The sequence below is a fragment of the Gymnodraco acuticeps genome, unplaced genomic scaffold (assembly GCF_902827175.1).
Source record: "Gymnodraco acuticeps unplaced genomic scaffold, fGymAcu1.1, whole genome shotgun sequence".
Classification (NCBI taxonomy): domain Eukaryota; kingdom Metazoa; phylum Chordata; class Actinopteri; order Perciformes; family Bathydraconidae; genus Gymnodraco; species Gymnodraco acuticeps.
The window spans coordinates 418,157-433,275 of record NW_022990441.1 but is presented as its reverse complement, the minus strand read 5'-3'; the positions used below and the strand labels follow the sequence as shown (position 1 = coordinate 433,275).

Below are 15,119 nucleotides of genomic sequence, written 5' to 3'. Positions count from 1 at the left end.
GCCTTTGTCTTCACTGATACAGCGTACAAATGCATCCTCCACCACACACAGACAGACACACGTACCTGTTGTTCCCTGCATTGAATGAGTCTGTCTCGATGATTCAACGCTCTTTTGAATCTGCTTCTTTACATCAAGCCTTTCATCACCTTGGGAGAGGTAGGCAGACATTACAAAGGTTAGAAACACGCGTTATGATTTCTGCATCACAACTCTGCCATCAACAATATAACCGTCGCTTGTTGAAAGTCGGCTATTTTGCTTTTCACTAAAATCACAACAAAAACCCCAGCAAAGATGGGTCCACTGCCATCTATATTTTTCACAACAAAGGAAAAAGCAGCAAACAAAAATCTAAAATTTGTTTTTGAGCCAAAGTATTTCGCTGCATTTGCTGTATTTTCAAGAAAAACATGCATTGCTATTCTATTCAACATTCAAATGTCTTCAAGCCTATAAGGTTGTTACGGTGGCCCTGAAGTGCAAGACACCACAGCATTTCACAAAACACAACAGCATTTCAGAAAACACAACAGCATTTCACAAAACGCCACAGCATTTCACAAAACGCCACAGCATTTCACATTGGACGGAAAGGGTATTCCTTAGGGAGAACACTTCTTGTTTGTGAATGGACAGAGCCAGCCATAGAAGCACTGCTGTGATTGGTTGTTTTTGCTGCCAGTCAAGAAATGACGCCCAACACATCAGCTGTTAGCTGTTAGCACACACTCAGAGCTCCTCATATCTGTTCAGAAACTGGACAAAAGTTAAACCTATACAAAACACAGACTGTCTGTGTCATGGCGAATACAGTCGCTGCTTTATTTATGTCTGTCTGTATGACGTTGTTGTGAGTGTGGACGGAGCAGCTACAGGTTCGTTTAGCCTGATCGATCCGATTCCGATAGGATTTACATGGAGATACGGCCCGCCCCCTCTCCAGCGTCTTGTTTGAATGACAGGAGTAAACACATAATTAATGCTTTATTAATGCATGGTTTTTAAGGGGCTTATCTCCATGTAAATACTATGGTAGACTACCCAATATTCGCATCGCTCTAATCGCTCGAGTTTCACCGGCTGTCAGCTGTGTTTGCTCCTGTCATTCAAACAAGAGGCGCTGGCGTATCTCCATGTAAATCCTATGGGAGATACCAACTACAACAAAATGAACATATTTGACCGTGATTTAATTGTAATACACGTTTCAAAGTGGTGCCGAAGTAACAACATACTGATAACGGTTAGTAAAAAAACATGAATTAACGCTTTGACAAGTCTGCAGATAAGACGGCAGGCGAACAACTTTTAAAATGCGTGTTTTCTGAATGGAATCGGATCCATCAGGCTAAACTAACCTGTTGCTGCTCCGTCCACACTCACAACGTCATACAGACATAAATAAAGCAGCGACTGTATTCGCCATGACACAGTCTGTGGTTTGTACATGTTTAACTTGTGTCCAGTTTCTGAACAGATATGAGGAGTAGTGATGTGTCGGTCGCGAACAACTTTTAAGTGAACGACGGGAGCCGGCTCGCGCCCGCGAACGAGCCGGTTTTTTATTTTTTGCGGAGGGATCTAGATCGGCATGAAGGGATGAAGGCACATTATGCAATGTGCACATTATCCCGCTTATTACATGGCCACATTCTCAACAAAGTATCGACATGACTCCCAATATTAATTGAAATGCTTTTATCGATTTAGAAAATGATTTTATTGATTACAAAATAGTTGTATGTATTTATTTAAATTGACATGCATCCGCTAAGAAAAATAGTCCGTTGTTACTGTTTGAACTAACGTAGCAACGGCAGGAACTGCTTCGATAGTGTTTTTGAGGAGCTTTTTGATTACAGATTTGAAAACATCCTTGCTTGCTTTAAAAGTAGCACAATTCATTATGTCAAACCTTGGAAAGTATCTAGATATCCCTGCCCTAATGCCAAAGTAACTGGCAACTGAATATGTGTCGCCGTTTGATGTCTATGTCTGGACCGCTGCGTAAAAAGGAGGGTTTCTGCCCCATTACTTCTCTTCTTACTTCTATAAGAATAAAACACGGAGGACGAAGATCTCTTTTTCTCCCCCTCTTCTGAGAGCCCATCAGCTGATCTCAGAGCACGCTCCCCTCTCATGCAGGGGGGCGTGGTTTCTATAGCTAATAGTTACTGAAATAGAGCCCTGCTGTTTTGTCAGGACCTTTTCTTTAAATATAATTTTAAAATGTCGATACAGTAGCCCCTTTTTTTAAATAGCCTAGTTTTTATAGGTGTTGCTATCTGTTTTGTGTAGCGTGCTTCTACAAGCAAGTCAGTGCATTCATTGGGTGGTATCAGAGAGTTACAAGGGTCTGTAAATGCATTGAAAACATTTGGCCACAGCAAATCATTTATATTAAACATGTAATTTTCACTTTTGAATACTTCAGTACAAAGGATGTATTGAATAATTTAAGTGATATATGTGTACACATATACATCATTAATTAGTCAAAACAGGGCTACATTTGATTTAATTCAAAGGTATAATATGAGGTAAACTGAAGAGCCGTTTGGGAGCCGAAAGAGCCGGCTCTTCTTGGTGAGCCGAGCCAAATGATCCGGCTCACCAAGAAGAGCCGGAATTCCCATCACTAATGAGGAGCTGTGAGCTCTGAGTGTGTGCTAACGGCTGATGTGTTGGGACATATTTCGCTGTTGGGTGTTGACCAATCACGAAGCGTCATTTCTTGACTGGCAGCAAAAACAACCAATCAAAGCAGTGCTTCTCTGGCTGGCTCTGTCCAATCACAAACAAGAAGTGTTCTCCCTAAAGGAATACCCTTTCCGTCCAATGTGAAATGCTGTGGTGTTTTCTGAAATGCTGTGGTGTTTTCTGAAATGCTGTGGTGTTTTGTGAAATGCTGTGGTGTCTTGCACTTCAGGGCCACCGTAGATTGTTGCCCATACATTGCATCTATCTGTTGCTACAGTATATGATGGAGTTAAAACCAGGTCATACAGTGGAGTTTCTACATTACTAGAATAGTATAGCAAAGAGTCAGTATTTTCAGTTTCTCTTAATATTATTTAAAATGACCAGATTGATATAAACTCAAAAGTGATATTTTTCCAATTATCCAAGTACACACCGATAAATCCCCTGATTTTGTTAAACCTGAAAAACATGCTGTTAAGTATCAGTTGTCCTTTTTGAACCTGTTATTACTCACACAGATGCAGACATGAACTAAAAATGTATTTTCTATCAGCCCATTATATCTAATATTATTTGTTTGTAATCTGCCATGCAACTGTAAAGGGCTTGAATGAAACACATGTTGTAAACACGGGTAATGTTACCACTGAGATGGAAGCACAATCAATGATGTTGATAAAAAATAGTGCGCCTTTTACCTTTATCTCTTTATGTATTACTAAAACAAATGATTATATTGCCTGCTCTTATCTTTTCATTGTTCACCGGCTTCCCACATGTTTTATGTCGTGAATTGAAAACCCTTCAGCAAAGACTTCTTTTTGTGAACAATTGCTTATTGATTATCAATGCCATTATGCTCCCCTTGACCCCATTGCACTTCCCTTTGGTTCCTTACGCTCACTCTTATTATACTAATGCGGAGGATATGCGATTTCTAGGCAGTTTCTATTGCATGACTGATCTTTATTGTTGCAGCAAAGCTCAAAAGCCAATGCTCTAGTTCACCTCAAATATCGATCTAGGCAAGTCTTTATTCTCGTATTGGGTTATAAAAGCCCTTTCCACTTCATTGAAGGGAAACATTTAGCAATGACCAAATAAAACCTAATTCATCTTCACTTCAAATGAACTCCTGTGAAAAAATATTTAACTTGTTTCAATAAATGAATATCCCATTTCACACTATTTAGCTCTTTGCTTGCTTCAAAAGAGAATCAAACAACACACTCCACCTCGTATCTGCAGTACAAATGGCCCTCATTTACAAACCCTGCTTTTCTATTCTTTCAGTCTGATAATGCTGAAATGTCTCAACACTGCTTACTCCAAGCCAAATTACATCACATACAAAACAATTGGTGATGAAGCCACTTGCACCCCAGTTTTTGTGAACCTACTGAAATAAGAAGATACCATTACTTGGGAAGCCACACACACACACATGGTATGGGCACTAAATAGCTTCAGACTCAAAATAGCATGTATTGTAAATTGACACAGTCCACTATCAGTCTCTAAAGGACAAGCTCTACTCACTACTCTGTTCAAAAGTCTAGCGCCATTGACCTATTCTCTTGAACAGGGGACACTTGCATTCGACCATAACGGTAAATGCATCAGCAATTGGTTTTCTTGTTTCATGTTGCTTTTGCTGAGAGGTTGTTCAGTTACTCTCTCCTAAAGTGAGGCACCAGAATGAAGTCCAGTGGATGTCTGCCCTGGCCCTTAAAACTGTCTTTTATAAACCTCAGCAGACCATTAAGGGAATATCCTTGCCTTTTTACGTGCTTTTTTATAAGTGCAGTAAATAAAACAAACGAGGGGGAACAAATAGAGCTAGAATCAGTTCTGCTTACACCGAAGCTTCATAAGTAAAGCACTGTGATCAAGGGCTTAGAATCAACCATTCATGTTGACTAATGACTCTACTCACAATCCACCAATGTTTTGTTATGTTTTTCTTAAACTTAACACACATCAAGTTTATTGTGATAGACATAATGTGGCTCACGCCTATATTGATTGTGTGTTACTTTGTCATCAAGCTGTTTTGAGTCCTAATGGGATCCTCCTCGAAAAAGTCTGTAGAGCTTATTTGTAGAACAAGCAGGGATCAGGAATACCTATCATGGTTAACGTAAACTTTATTCCTCCATGCAGCAAATGAGCAACTTCACAGTGATAAACAATGCTGTGCTTTCACATAAGTAATTCCTTATTATTGGAATGTATGCAGAAGTCACTACCGAATATAAAATCATGTTGTTTAGAGTTTCCAAATTCAGAGCCGGATGCATTTTGTTATAAAAAAATGCTGCCATTTTGCATAACTTATATATTTATTGTTCTATCCACAGATGAAACTAAACATCTTAAAGCCTAGAGGTTTAACTAGTATTGTAAAATAACTTTTACAATGGCATTGTGTGATCACCACCCATTTTTTCCCATATATTATTTATGCCCTCTATTTAATTTATTTTCGGTCTCCAAAAACCCATTTCTCTTTTAAACCACCTGAGCAACAATATGTAATTCTGCTGATATAGTTAGTGGTCTCTAATGACAATCCTAGTAACATAGAATCAGGACATATTTGAATCAAGATGATGGTTCAGGAGCTCCTGCTTTCCCCTCTAGACTAGTGTGGACTCTCATAATCCCCTTCAGCTTGTCCTGTAATCCTTTCGGTTCCCTTGAAATTAGTTTTGCACCATTACAGGAGGCCAATGAACAAAGGTCCACACACACACAGAGTAATTTTCTCCAAAGTGGTGACAGGAAGACTGCGGTCAATACATTCAATGTACTGTACAATCAATTAATGACCCCTGCGTCCTTCTATGGCTTATGTTCTCTCTTTCTGCATCTTTGTGTCTGTCTTCTCTCTATCTGTTCCTGAGCAGTCAATTTCTGTTGCAATTGTACTCGTATCTAAAAAAAATTCTCCCGCCTTTCAACCATTTTCATTCAATCAATGCTGGCCATATTTTCTACAACAATTACTGCTACTTTGCTTTCCTCGTCCGTATAATCCTTCCATCTCTTGCTCCATCATGTCACACATTTGTATTATTGATGATGCTAAGCAATTGGCAACCAGGAAATAAATCAAAACGGCTTTTTGTCTCCTTCACACTTCCTTTAGTGGAGTCCAAAACAGACTCATCAAAAGGGAAACTTAATAAACAAAAACTGAACTAATTGCCTTATCTGCTCTCTTTTTCTGACGCACTGTCCAGTTGATCTGAACCGCCTTTACGACGACGTCAAGCGCTACAGCTGTACGCCTCGGAATTACTCTGTGAACCTGAGAGAGGAGCTGAGGGCCACCAACGCCGTCTTCTTCCCCCGATGTCTGCTGCTCAAACGCTGTGGAGGCAACTGTGGCTGCGGAACGGAGAACTGGAACAACGGCTGTACCTGTCAGGCCTCCAAGACGACTCTCAAACTACACGAGGTAGACACACACACACACACACACTCACACGCTTCTGTCTTGTGTCCTGGGGTATTTGGTACATGGTGTGCGAAAGGAAGCATCATCAAATTCTCCAGCAGAAAATTAGAAAGTAATGAAATGATAAATGAAAGAACATTACCAGTGATTCTGTAGCTGCTTTCATAATTAAACAACATTGTGAGCCTGGTGGATCCCTGACCTTGCTGAAGCATAGGAAACAAGTACAAGATGTTAGGTTGTGACCTTTGCTAATTCATATTTGCTGACAAGAACGTGGTTAGGATGCATGATGATTATTCCCTTTTTTATCCTTCGCCTTGATAGGGACAAATAACCTCTGATCAACTGATCTGGCATGAGAGCATTAATTCAGTCAAACAGCCTTGCTTTTACAGAAGGTAGTTACTTTTTGCTTTAGATAGCACTCCCGACAACTGTATGCTAGTGCGAGCTGAGGCCCTTTCATTAATGTGCCAGTTTATAGTTGATTTGTGCTGGAAGCGTTACAGAAAAGTGATGCGTGGGCTTTTTCCAACATGAGCCTTACATGTGACATTTCTGGCACATTTTAGGTGTACTTGAAAGGGGCTAAAAAGATGGTGTGAGAGTTAGTGAGTGAGAAGGAGAGAGATTTTTGGGTGTGCAAAGGAAGGCGCTGCATCAACAATGAAGCAGCAATGCACCAGAAGCCTCACAAATTCTCTCTCATTGCATTGTTAGCATTGTATCACTCTCTCTGTCTCTCTAGACTGCCATCATCCTTTCATTTTCCCCAATTCCCATTTTCAATTTATCCCTTTGCAATGCACCATTATTGTTCTTTAAGCCTGTCATTCATTCTTTTCTCACTCTTCCCTCCATCTCTTTGTGTCTTTGTTCTTGTATAGCTTCATTATTGAAACATGGTCCGCAGGGTTTCTCTCTCTGTCTCTCTCTCCGTTGCTGTCCATACTAAATAAATGTAGACAATAGTGGGATTCGGGTTGTAATTGTATGTGTATGTAAGCCGGTGTGTATGTAAGCGTTGAAAATAGTGTTTTGTATATATTGTACATGCGGAAAATAGCTTACAAGTTTTTATGAGTGTGTGGTTTTGTGTTCTTGTGTGTGTTTGTAAGAGATTTCCGTCCTACTTTCCTCTCCCCTTGTAGGCTGTTAGATCTGTACCTGCTTCCTTCACTGACTTCACTTCTTAAGAAACACATTATTACTCAGACTATTGTTTCAGTGCCGGGAAGCTCTGACATAAATCATGGGCAGTTTTGCTTTCACTGAGCTTTGGAGAACAAATTGACTGCATCAGTTGTGGAACAATGTGTACTTCTAGCCAACAATATGGCCATCAACACAGTCAGTAAGAGGGAAACACTTAAAGACTTATTCTAACTATAAAATTAACTCCCTAGTACGTATATAGACTCTCTTTGCACAGAGAGCCTTATAACCTCTAAGGTTTGTTATGAAAATGCCAACTTTTTGATATATTGTAAAACAGCAAACTGTTTGTTTGTATCCGTGATTCCTGTGCACACTGTAGCCTACATATGTTTGGTGTGTTATCTGAGATACTGCAAACCATTTTCTATTTCACAATCAGCAGGTTCCTTGGCAACCTGTCCTGCATTTTCTCCCAATGGGAACAAGTCCAAGTTTCCCTGATAAAAAATATGAAGGAATGAATGTTGAAATAGTACAGTGTGGTGATGTATGATTAACAAGATAAAGGGTGGATGTGTAATTGTTGTCTCCTGACCGCCACTGTTTCACAGTACAACAATGCACTTTAGAAACCTTGCCTGCTATCTAATCTGTATTTTACTTGCTTCGGTATGAAGTTATTTGTTCTTATTTTCATCAGCATTTCTCATGTCCTTCGCTTTTTCAAATTTGATTTTTTGGCGTCAGCTACAATGAGCTGATAAGTATTGTCAACGCCTACCTACCCACCGACCCTTCCCGTAACACTAACCCTCCAGGCAAAAGTAAATCAATGTCATCACCGCCCCTCTTCATCCTTGCTCTCTTATCCCACTCCTTTAGGTGCTGAAGTACGCCCCAGAGGTCAGTCTGCATCAGCGCCATCGGAGGCCGGTGAAGGTGCGCTGGGTCATAGATGAGATCTTCCTCACACACCATGAAAAGTGTGAGTGTGCGTGTCCCTCCCAGCCCCCCCGCTGAGACACCCAGCCTGGGAGGAGCATCAGGAAATGATGGACAAGTTTCTTTTTTATACATTTTTGCAAACGGACTACTTATAATTACAGCAACGCAGACACACATGCAGCAAAGAAGAAGGCAACAATCTGACTGACAAACGCTGCTCGCATCGTAAACAGGGACATTTGTTCGTGCATGTACAGTTCATGCATTTACAGCCACATTTGTAAATGTTTTTAGACAAATATGTTCTTATTTAACTTTCCTGGAACTTGGAGTCTTAAGTTTTCCCTATTGTTTCCTCAAAAAAATGTATAGAGAATAAATACCATACCAAACTATGTGAAAATACACCAACACTGCATCAAATTTACATTCTGATTTACGAGTTTAACAGATGCCAATTTGATCGAATTTAAATGTAACTGTATGCAACTGCTGTGTTAACAGTATTCATTCCTGTTTCATGTTTATGTGTGCATTTCTGCGTGTTATCAAAAGGGTATTTGCAGAAACTTCAATCCCTCTGCCAGGAGCATGCTGAGATGAGTGAGCGTAAAACAGAAGGAGGGAGGGAGAAGGGTTGGAGGAAGCATAAACCAAAATAACACTTTATCTCAATGTGAAATAAGGCTAACCACAACCCTCCAGAACCTACTTGCACTCTAGCACACTCACACACTCCAGGCAAAAGTATATTATTTTTACTGTATTCTTCACTTCACATTTCTTGTTTTTTTGTGCATACATTCCTGACTGCATACATTCAGGCTTCTCTTTGTCTGTCCTTCCATCCATAGGCTCTGCTCCTCGTGTTTCTTTCTCCATGCACACACACTTTCTCTCCCTTCATTCACAACACATCAAAGGAGATGTCAGATGAAGCTGCTGCGCTTTTGCCTACTTTTCTATGCGTTCCTGGCATTCCCACTGCTAACCGGAATTCTGCTAACACGGATAAAACCATGATCTTCAAGCTCTGAAAACATGAGGGGAAAGAGCTATTTTTTTAAGGAGAGGCTGCTCACAGAAAATAGACAATCAAGCCAGCTATTTGTAGATTACCAGCACTTCTGGATGAGAGATGAGAGCGGAGCCACTTTGCAGATGCAACATAAAAGATTGCAGCTACTCTAGGTGTTTCAATCAGCATGTTTATATATTCAGCTAGCCTGATTTGAACCTTCTCACAAAGAAGCTAACATGTATCACAACCTGATTCACTGCTTTGCAACGGCACCACAGTGAAAAAGATCTGTGGGAATTAGACTAATGTTCTTGGTCTCTGCTGAAAATATATCTTGAGTGTGGTGGTGAGAGAGGACTGTGTGTTACCGCTCAGGAAGAGGTCCTTTTGTTTAAAGGGTGGGGGGTTACCAACAGTCTGCGAAAGCTGGCAGCCGATACAAGCAGGGGAATGGTGAGCATGTGACCGTGTGCGCAAGTGTGTATGTGAGTGTGTGCAGGTAGCTGGAGTATCAAAGCAATAGAGCAAGAATTCAAAGTAACTGCTTATCATTTCCAAACACATGATCCAGCTGTGCGGAATCAAACACAGCGGCGTTAGTCATCTCTCCATCATCATCCCCCCATGTGTCACACGCTCAGGCCCCGCTTACAGGACTGAACTACTCCGAGAAAATTGGATTTTACACACTTCTTTTGTTCTAAAGAAAGACACTGGACAGTGAGACAATCCCTCAGTCACAGTGAAACCCGATCAGCTGTGTGCCCGTGCCACTTTTATGTGCATGTGTGTACTGTAAGTCACGGGTATTATTCGGCAGGTGTGGGATACATAAACGCTCTTAAATATTCCAGATGTTTTTCGGGTTGTGCAGTAGTTACATTACAAGTAATTTGGCCCAGACATCACACACACACTTGTGCATTGTTTTTGGATGTTGCTTCCCTTTGTTGTAAAGCTTTTGACTTTTGTTCTCATGCAAAGTTTGATTTCAATCCTCTGGGTTGCATTTTGAAACACAAAGATAAACACACAGATAATACAGAGTTGGCATGAAAATCATATACTGTTACATTTTTAGTAGCTAACAAACCAAAAATGAATTGAGGTATTCAGTCATTTTTCAAGATACCTATTGCGAAATGCATAGTTACGCTAGTATTTTATGAAATCTGCTGCAAACGTATTATTTAGTTAATTATTATTTAAATATGTGTGAGGAGTGTGTGTGTGTGTGTGTGTGTGTGTGTGTGTGTGTGTGTGTGTGTGTGTGTGTGTGTGTGTGTGTACTTCCTGTGCCTGCCAGTTTGTTGGTGTTATCAGCACATTCCATTGTTGCGTGCTCAAATGAATTTCCTCTTTTACTTATTTTCTCCTCTTGTCTTTGCAATAGAACCGCATGTATTTCAAGTTCATACTTTCAATCCTGCTTGTGTAGGTTTTTGGATTTCTCATGTGCATCAAAAACAAACATTAGACCTTTGAGAAATCTTCTGACTATCATGCTTTGGATAAGATCAAATCCAGAGTTTCACCTCCCCTTCTGAGGACTGTGGGGATTGAGGAATGTTTGTTTTAGCCAACAACGTGCTCTGCTGTTCAGAAAAACATTCATGACAAAACTGTACGTGTGCTTATCCTTAATAATTTATTGTGTCTTTCTCTATTGTTTTATTAAAAGATATTAGCCGTTTGATCTTGATAAATAAAATGTTTCTAGACTTGCAGTACTGTCTCCATTGCTTTTCTTTATGACCTAAATGCTTTTTCAGATATTTAACTGTACTCCGTTTTTCTATGATGTGGATCAATTGCTTTTGTAGAGTGTTATAGCAGATGTGTTATGTTTCAGTGGATATTGGAGAGTAAAAAGAGAGAGATAAAGACCAACTGGGACAAAGTAACTAGGTTCGACACAATCCTGGGGTGCTTTGCTCACTTTAAAAAGCTTCATATTCAAGATATTGACATTTAAACATTTAGATTTCCATTGATTCTCTAACTGAATATGTTTGCATGAATGTAGAGTTTTATGTCAGAGAGTTAAGACTTGACTAAACGTCTTGTTTAAACACATTAGTTGCTTTGGGAAGCTTTACTTCGCCACAGCAGTGCTTGAAGCTAGACGCTAATGTCAGCTTGCTAACAAGCTAATGGCATTGTTGATATGCTGATGTTAAGTGTCTAAAATGTTTACTATGTTCAGGGTCTTAGTTTAGCATGTTATTATGCTAGTAGTTGTTAATAGCTCTAAACACGAAGTGAATATCACTAGCGGAGAAGTCAGGGGATCAGCAAGGCAGAAAGCTCCATCCTCCGGATTATCGTGAATGCCAGCACTTCTGCATTTCTGGCATTTAACAATTTGTTCAGATTTCACAGTCAGTACAGACATTATAAAACATTTGCAAGATCTGTCATTGATAATATGGGACAACATCTGTTCAATTCATGTTTAAGGACTTTTTGCTATTAATAAATGCTAAGTTAACATAATGTTCCTAACAAGTTGTCCTCTCATAATAATATCAGAAAATAATGTTAAAAAAAAGCTACAAACAGGTAATTAATCCCATAAGATATAAACACATCACTAGTCCATAGTTAAGAATATGGTGATGACAATGATCATTTTTCTTTAAAAGGGTTCACTGTATCAAAGGAATATATGTCTTTTCATTCAAGTCCTTTTCTATATCTCTCAAGGCTGTTTCCTGTCCCTGCGTTGCTGCGGCAACCCTTCCTGTGCTTCTATCATTACACTGCAGGCTCCCTCCTACAGCAGCCAGTCACATCCCGCATCATCCATCCATCCATCCATGGGCCCATCCTTCCATGCGTCAGTCCATCTATCCTTTTATCCAAATTTCTCCACTGACTAGTTTTTGCATTATTCTAAAAGAAAAAGATGCAAGAAAAAAACAACATTCTCTCAGTCCCCCGTGGAGTTGACAGACACTCAGAAACCTCCATCAAAATAAACAAGAGTGAGAAGAATTAAGATTAAGGTAAAAAAAAGAAAGGGAGATATAAAGAGTAAATGGACTATAAAGAATGCAGATCAATCATAAAGGAGAGAGAGAAGGTGAGAGAGAGAGGGCTTGCTTTTTGTTTAAACCCAAATTCCTACAAGGCTGTTTTTATGTCTGTCAGCGGCTTTTTATCTTTTCCTTGCAGGGCAAACACACACACACACACAAAATGTCAACTCGCTATGTTAAAATATGTCCTCATTTTGTATTTCCTTTTATATATATATATGCATACATATTGAAGATATTTGAGGATAGAACCACTTGTTTTTTAACTAAGTTTTGCGGTCCCCTCAGTCCCTACTGTGCTTCTCATGTTAGTCTCCCTCGTTCCTTTTCTTCAACTTATGTTTCACATTTCTCTTTTGCATTATTTCCTTCTTCTTTCTCTAAACGCTTCTGTCCCATGATGTTCTTTATCAGGACAAATCACTTCCGAGCTGTTACCCGAGAAGCCAGGAAATTAAACCATAAAGGATGGAGGGAAACCTCGAAGGACATTTTTTCAAAACTTCTGTCACAATATCTCTCTCTGTTCCTCCTTATATCTTCTTCAACCCATTTGTCATTCCCCCAATGTTAAGGGGACTTAGTATAAATCGTACTATCATACATTAGTCATGGGGATGGCCCTCACTATGCTTCTCTAACCATTTTCATATCTCTTTCTTTGGTCTGTGGTTGAGGGCAGAGCTCGACATTGCTCAGAGGGACCAGCTGCACATTAGATGAGCCACAGCTGAGGCAATATTTGAAGAATTATTTTTGAAGAATAACTTATTTTTGTTAGAATACCATCGGATTGCCATATTCAAATTTTAAAGCTTCATTAATCAATATTTTGACATAAAATATAGATCGATTTATTAAACGTAATGAGATAGATGACGCTTGTTGTGATGAACCAAAAGAGAAAACGCCCACACTGGGACAGACTTTGTTATTTTGGTTCACTCTCATTGCTCTTTCTATACTGTTATTTATAGATTAATCAGGGAACTTTTAACATGAAAAAGGCTCTGATAAATCCACAATATTCCATCATCCCAGATTAAAGGGTTATACGAAGAAATAAAGTGACTAAATGATACACTTGTTGAGCTGAAAAAAAGTGAAAAAAGTCAATAAATAAAACACATGAATAAATATTTCAACTAAATAAATGAGGGACTCACAAAAACATTTTAAATGAATGAATTCAAATTAGAAGAAGCAAAGACCAAGATATCTTAAACCTAGTTAAACATAAAAATGACTGAAACATAATTAAATATACTTTTCAAATGTCGGAAATCTTCCCCCAGAGATATGATATAACTGTTTTTGTTTTTCATAGACAGGCTTTTCCTTCTCATGGAGAGTAGATGGACCTTTAACGGTGAAAATCAGTGATACCATTTTCTTTTTGAGAGTGTGTAGTTGTAGCATGGATTGTAAGGACGACAACACCTTTCAATGAGACTGTAATAAAACAGCAAAGAAAGGGAGGGAATTCAATTAAATGTGAAATGCTGTCTCTAGTTTGGGTGACCTGACGCTTTAACCACAGCTTAGCTCAGCAATTGTTCAATTTAGATACAGCTCAGAAAGAACCCTCGAGAGAAATCTATTTTTATTCTCCTCTTTTCAGTCATCCACGGTCTCTGCAGTTGCTTTAATATGATTTTCTTTATCATACACCATTATCAAATAGTTAAACGCTGGTACAAATATGAGCTGTGATTGAATTTGGCCAAGTTTAGCATGTTACCAGCAATCGAAAATGAAAACTGGGTCATCTTTTTTGGCAACTGGCGACATAAAAGTGCAAAGAATGATCTAATTTAGGGTGTAGGCTCATCAAACTTAAACAGCCAGGACAATATTTGGGATGGGAAGGGTTGGACGACAAACAGGCACAATTGAGAAGGAGGAACTGAGAAAGACAGGAAGAAGAATGACACTGTGATGATGGAGAGAAGTAGAGCCAAACACAAAAAAATACCTAAAAGACAGAAAGAGGGTTTTAGAGAGACAGACAGGCGTAGAAAGAAAGCGACACACATACAGATGATGAGGAGGTGGAGGAGGGCTGATGAAGTCATTGAGGCGTGTAGGAAAGTATGGTGAGAATATGACCCATAACTGAGACATGATGTAGCGAGACGGCGCTGCCCTACATCACACTCTGAGCTGAAATGTAGCAGAAATTAATATGAGGAGCACTGTCAATCTGTCCTTTCATTTTTCTCAAGCCAATGTCGAACACAAGATAAGAAACATGCTTTACCGTGACAGCAACCAATTGAACTATTTACATAGTCCCTCTAACATGGTTATTTCTTTCTCCATTTGCTACGCTGTTTGAAACACCAGAAGTCTCCTAGGATGAGGTCTGAGGAGTTTGTTTACAAATGTGTGGGTGAAGATTTGACTTCATCACTTCAACCTACTGTAGCTTCTCTCACTTTTGGCAGATTCTTCTCCAGTTTTTGTGTTTTTTCTTCACTCATTCGCAAAATTAATTGAACACATAGAGAATAAAGACCCAAAATACACCCACACCCACCCCCACACACCATCATCATTTCTCCGTCCTTCCCGACCTCCAGGCCCATCCTTCCTCCTTGTCCCTTGCTCCCATCTTACCCGGTCTTTCACACTACATTATAGAACAGCTTTCATTTAGGTATGAATATTAGATATTGCTTTTGAATAATGAAGAAAGACCTTATGTGAGGAATCTGCAGACATAAGGAGAAAAATGACAGTGGTACTTGTAGGTCTTCACTTGCACATTTAAAATAGTCCA

At 39.4% G+C, this 15,119-nt stretch overlaps 1 protein-coding gene across 2 annotated transcripts in view; it reads left to right on the top strand.

Annotated features, from left to right (window-relative positions):
* pdgfd (platelet derived growth factor d) overlaps positions 1 to 11,023 on the top strand; it is a 48,519-nt gene extending 37,496 nt beyond the window's left edge. For both annotated transcript variants that reach the window (XM_034225620.1, XM_034225619.1), the window contains exons 6-7: positions 5,952 to 6,169; positions 8,213 to 11,023. In XM_034225620.1, coding sequence (XP_034081511.1) covers positions 5,952 to 6,169; positions 8,213 to 8,350 — 356 coding nt within the window. In that variant the 3' untranslated portion in view covers positions 8,351 to 11,023. The remainder of the gene's footprint in view (positions 1 to 5,951; positions 6,170 to 8,212) is intronic.
* Positions 11,024 to 15,119: the final 4,096 nt, after the last annotated feature.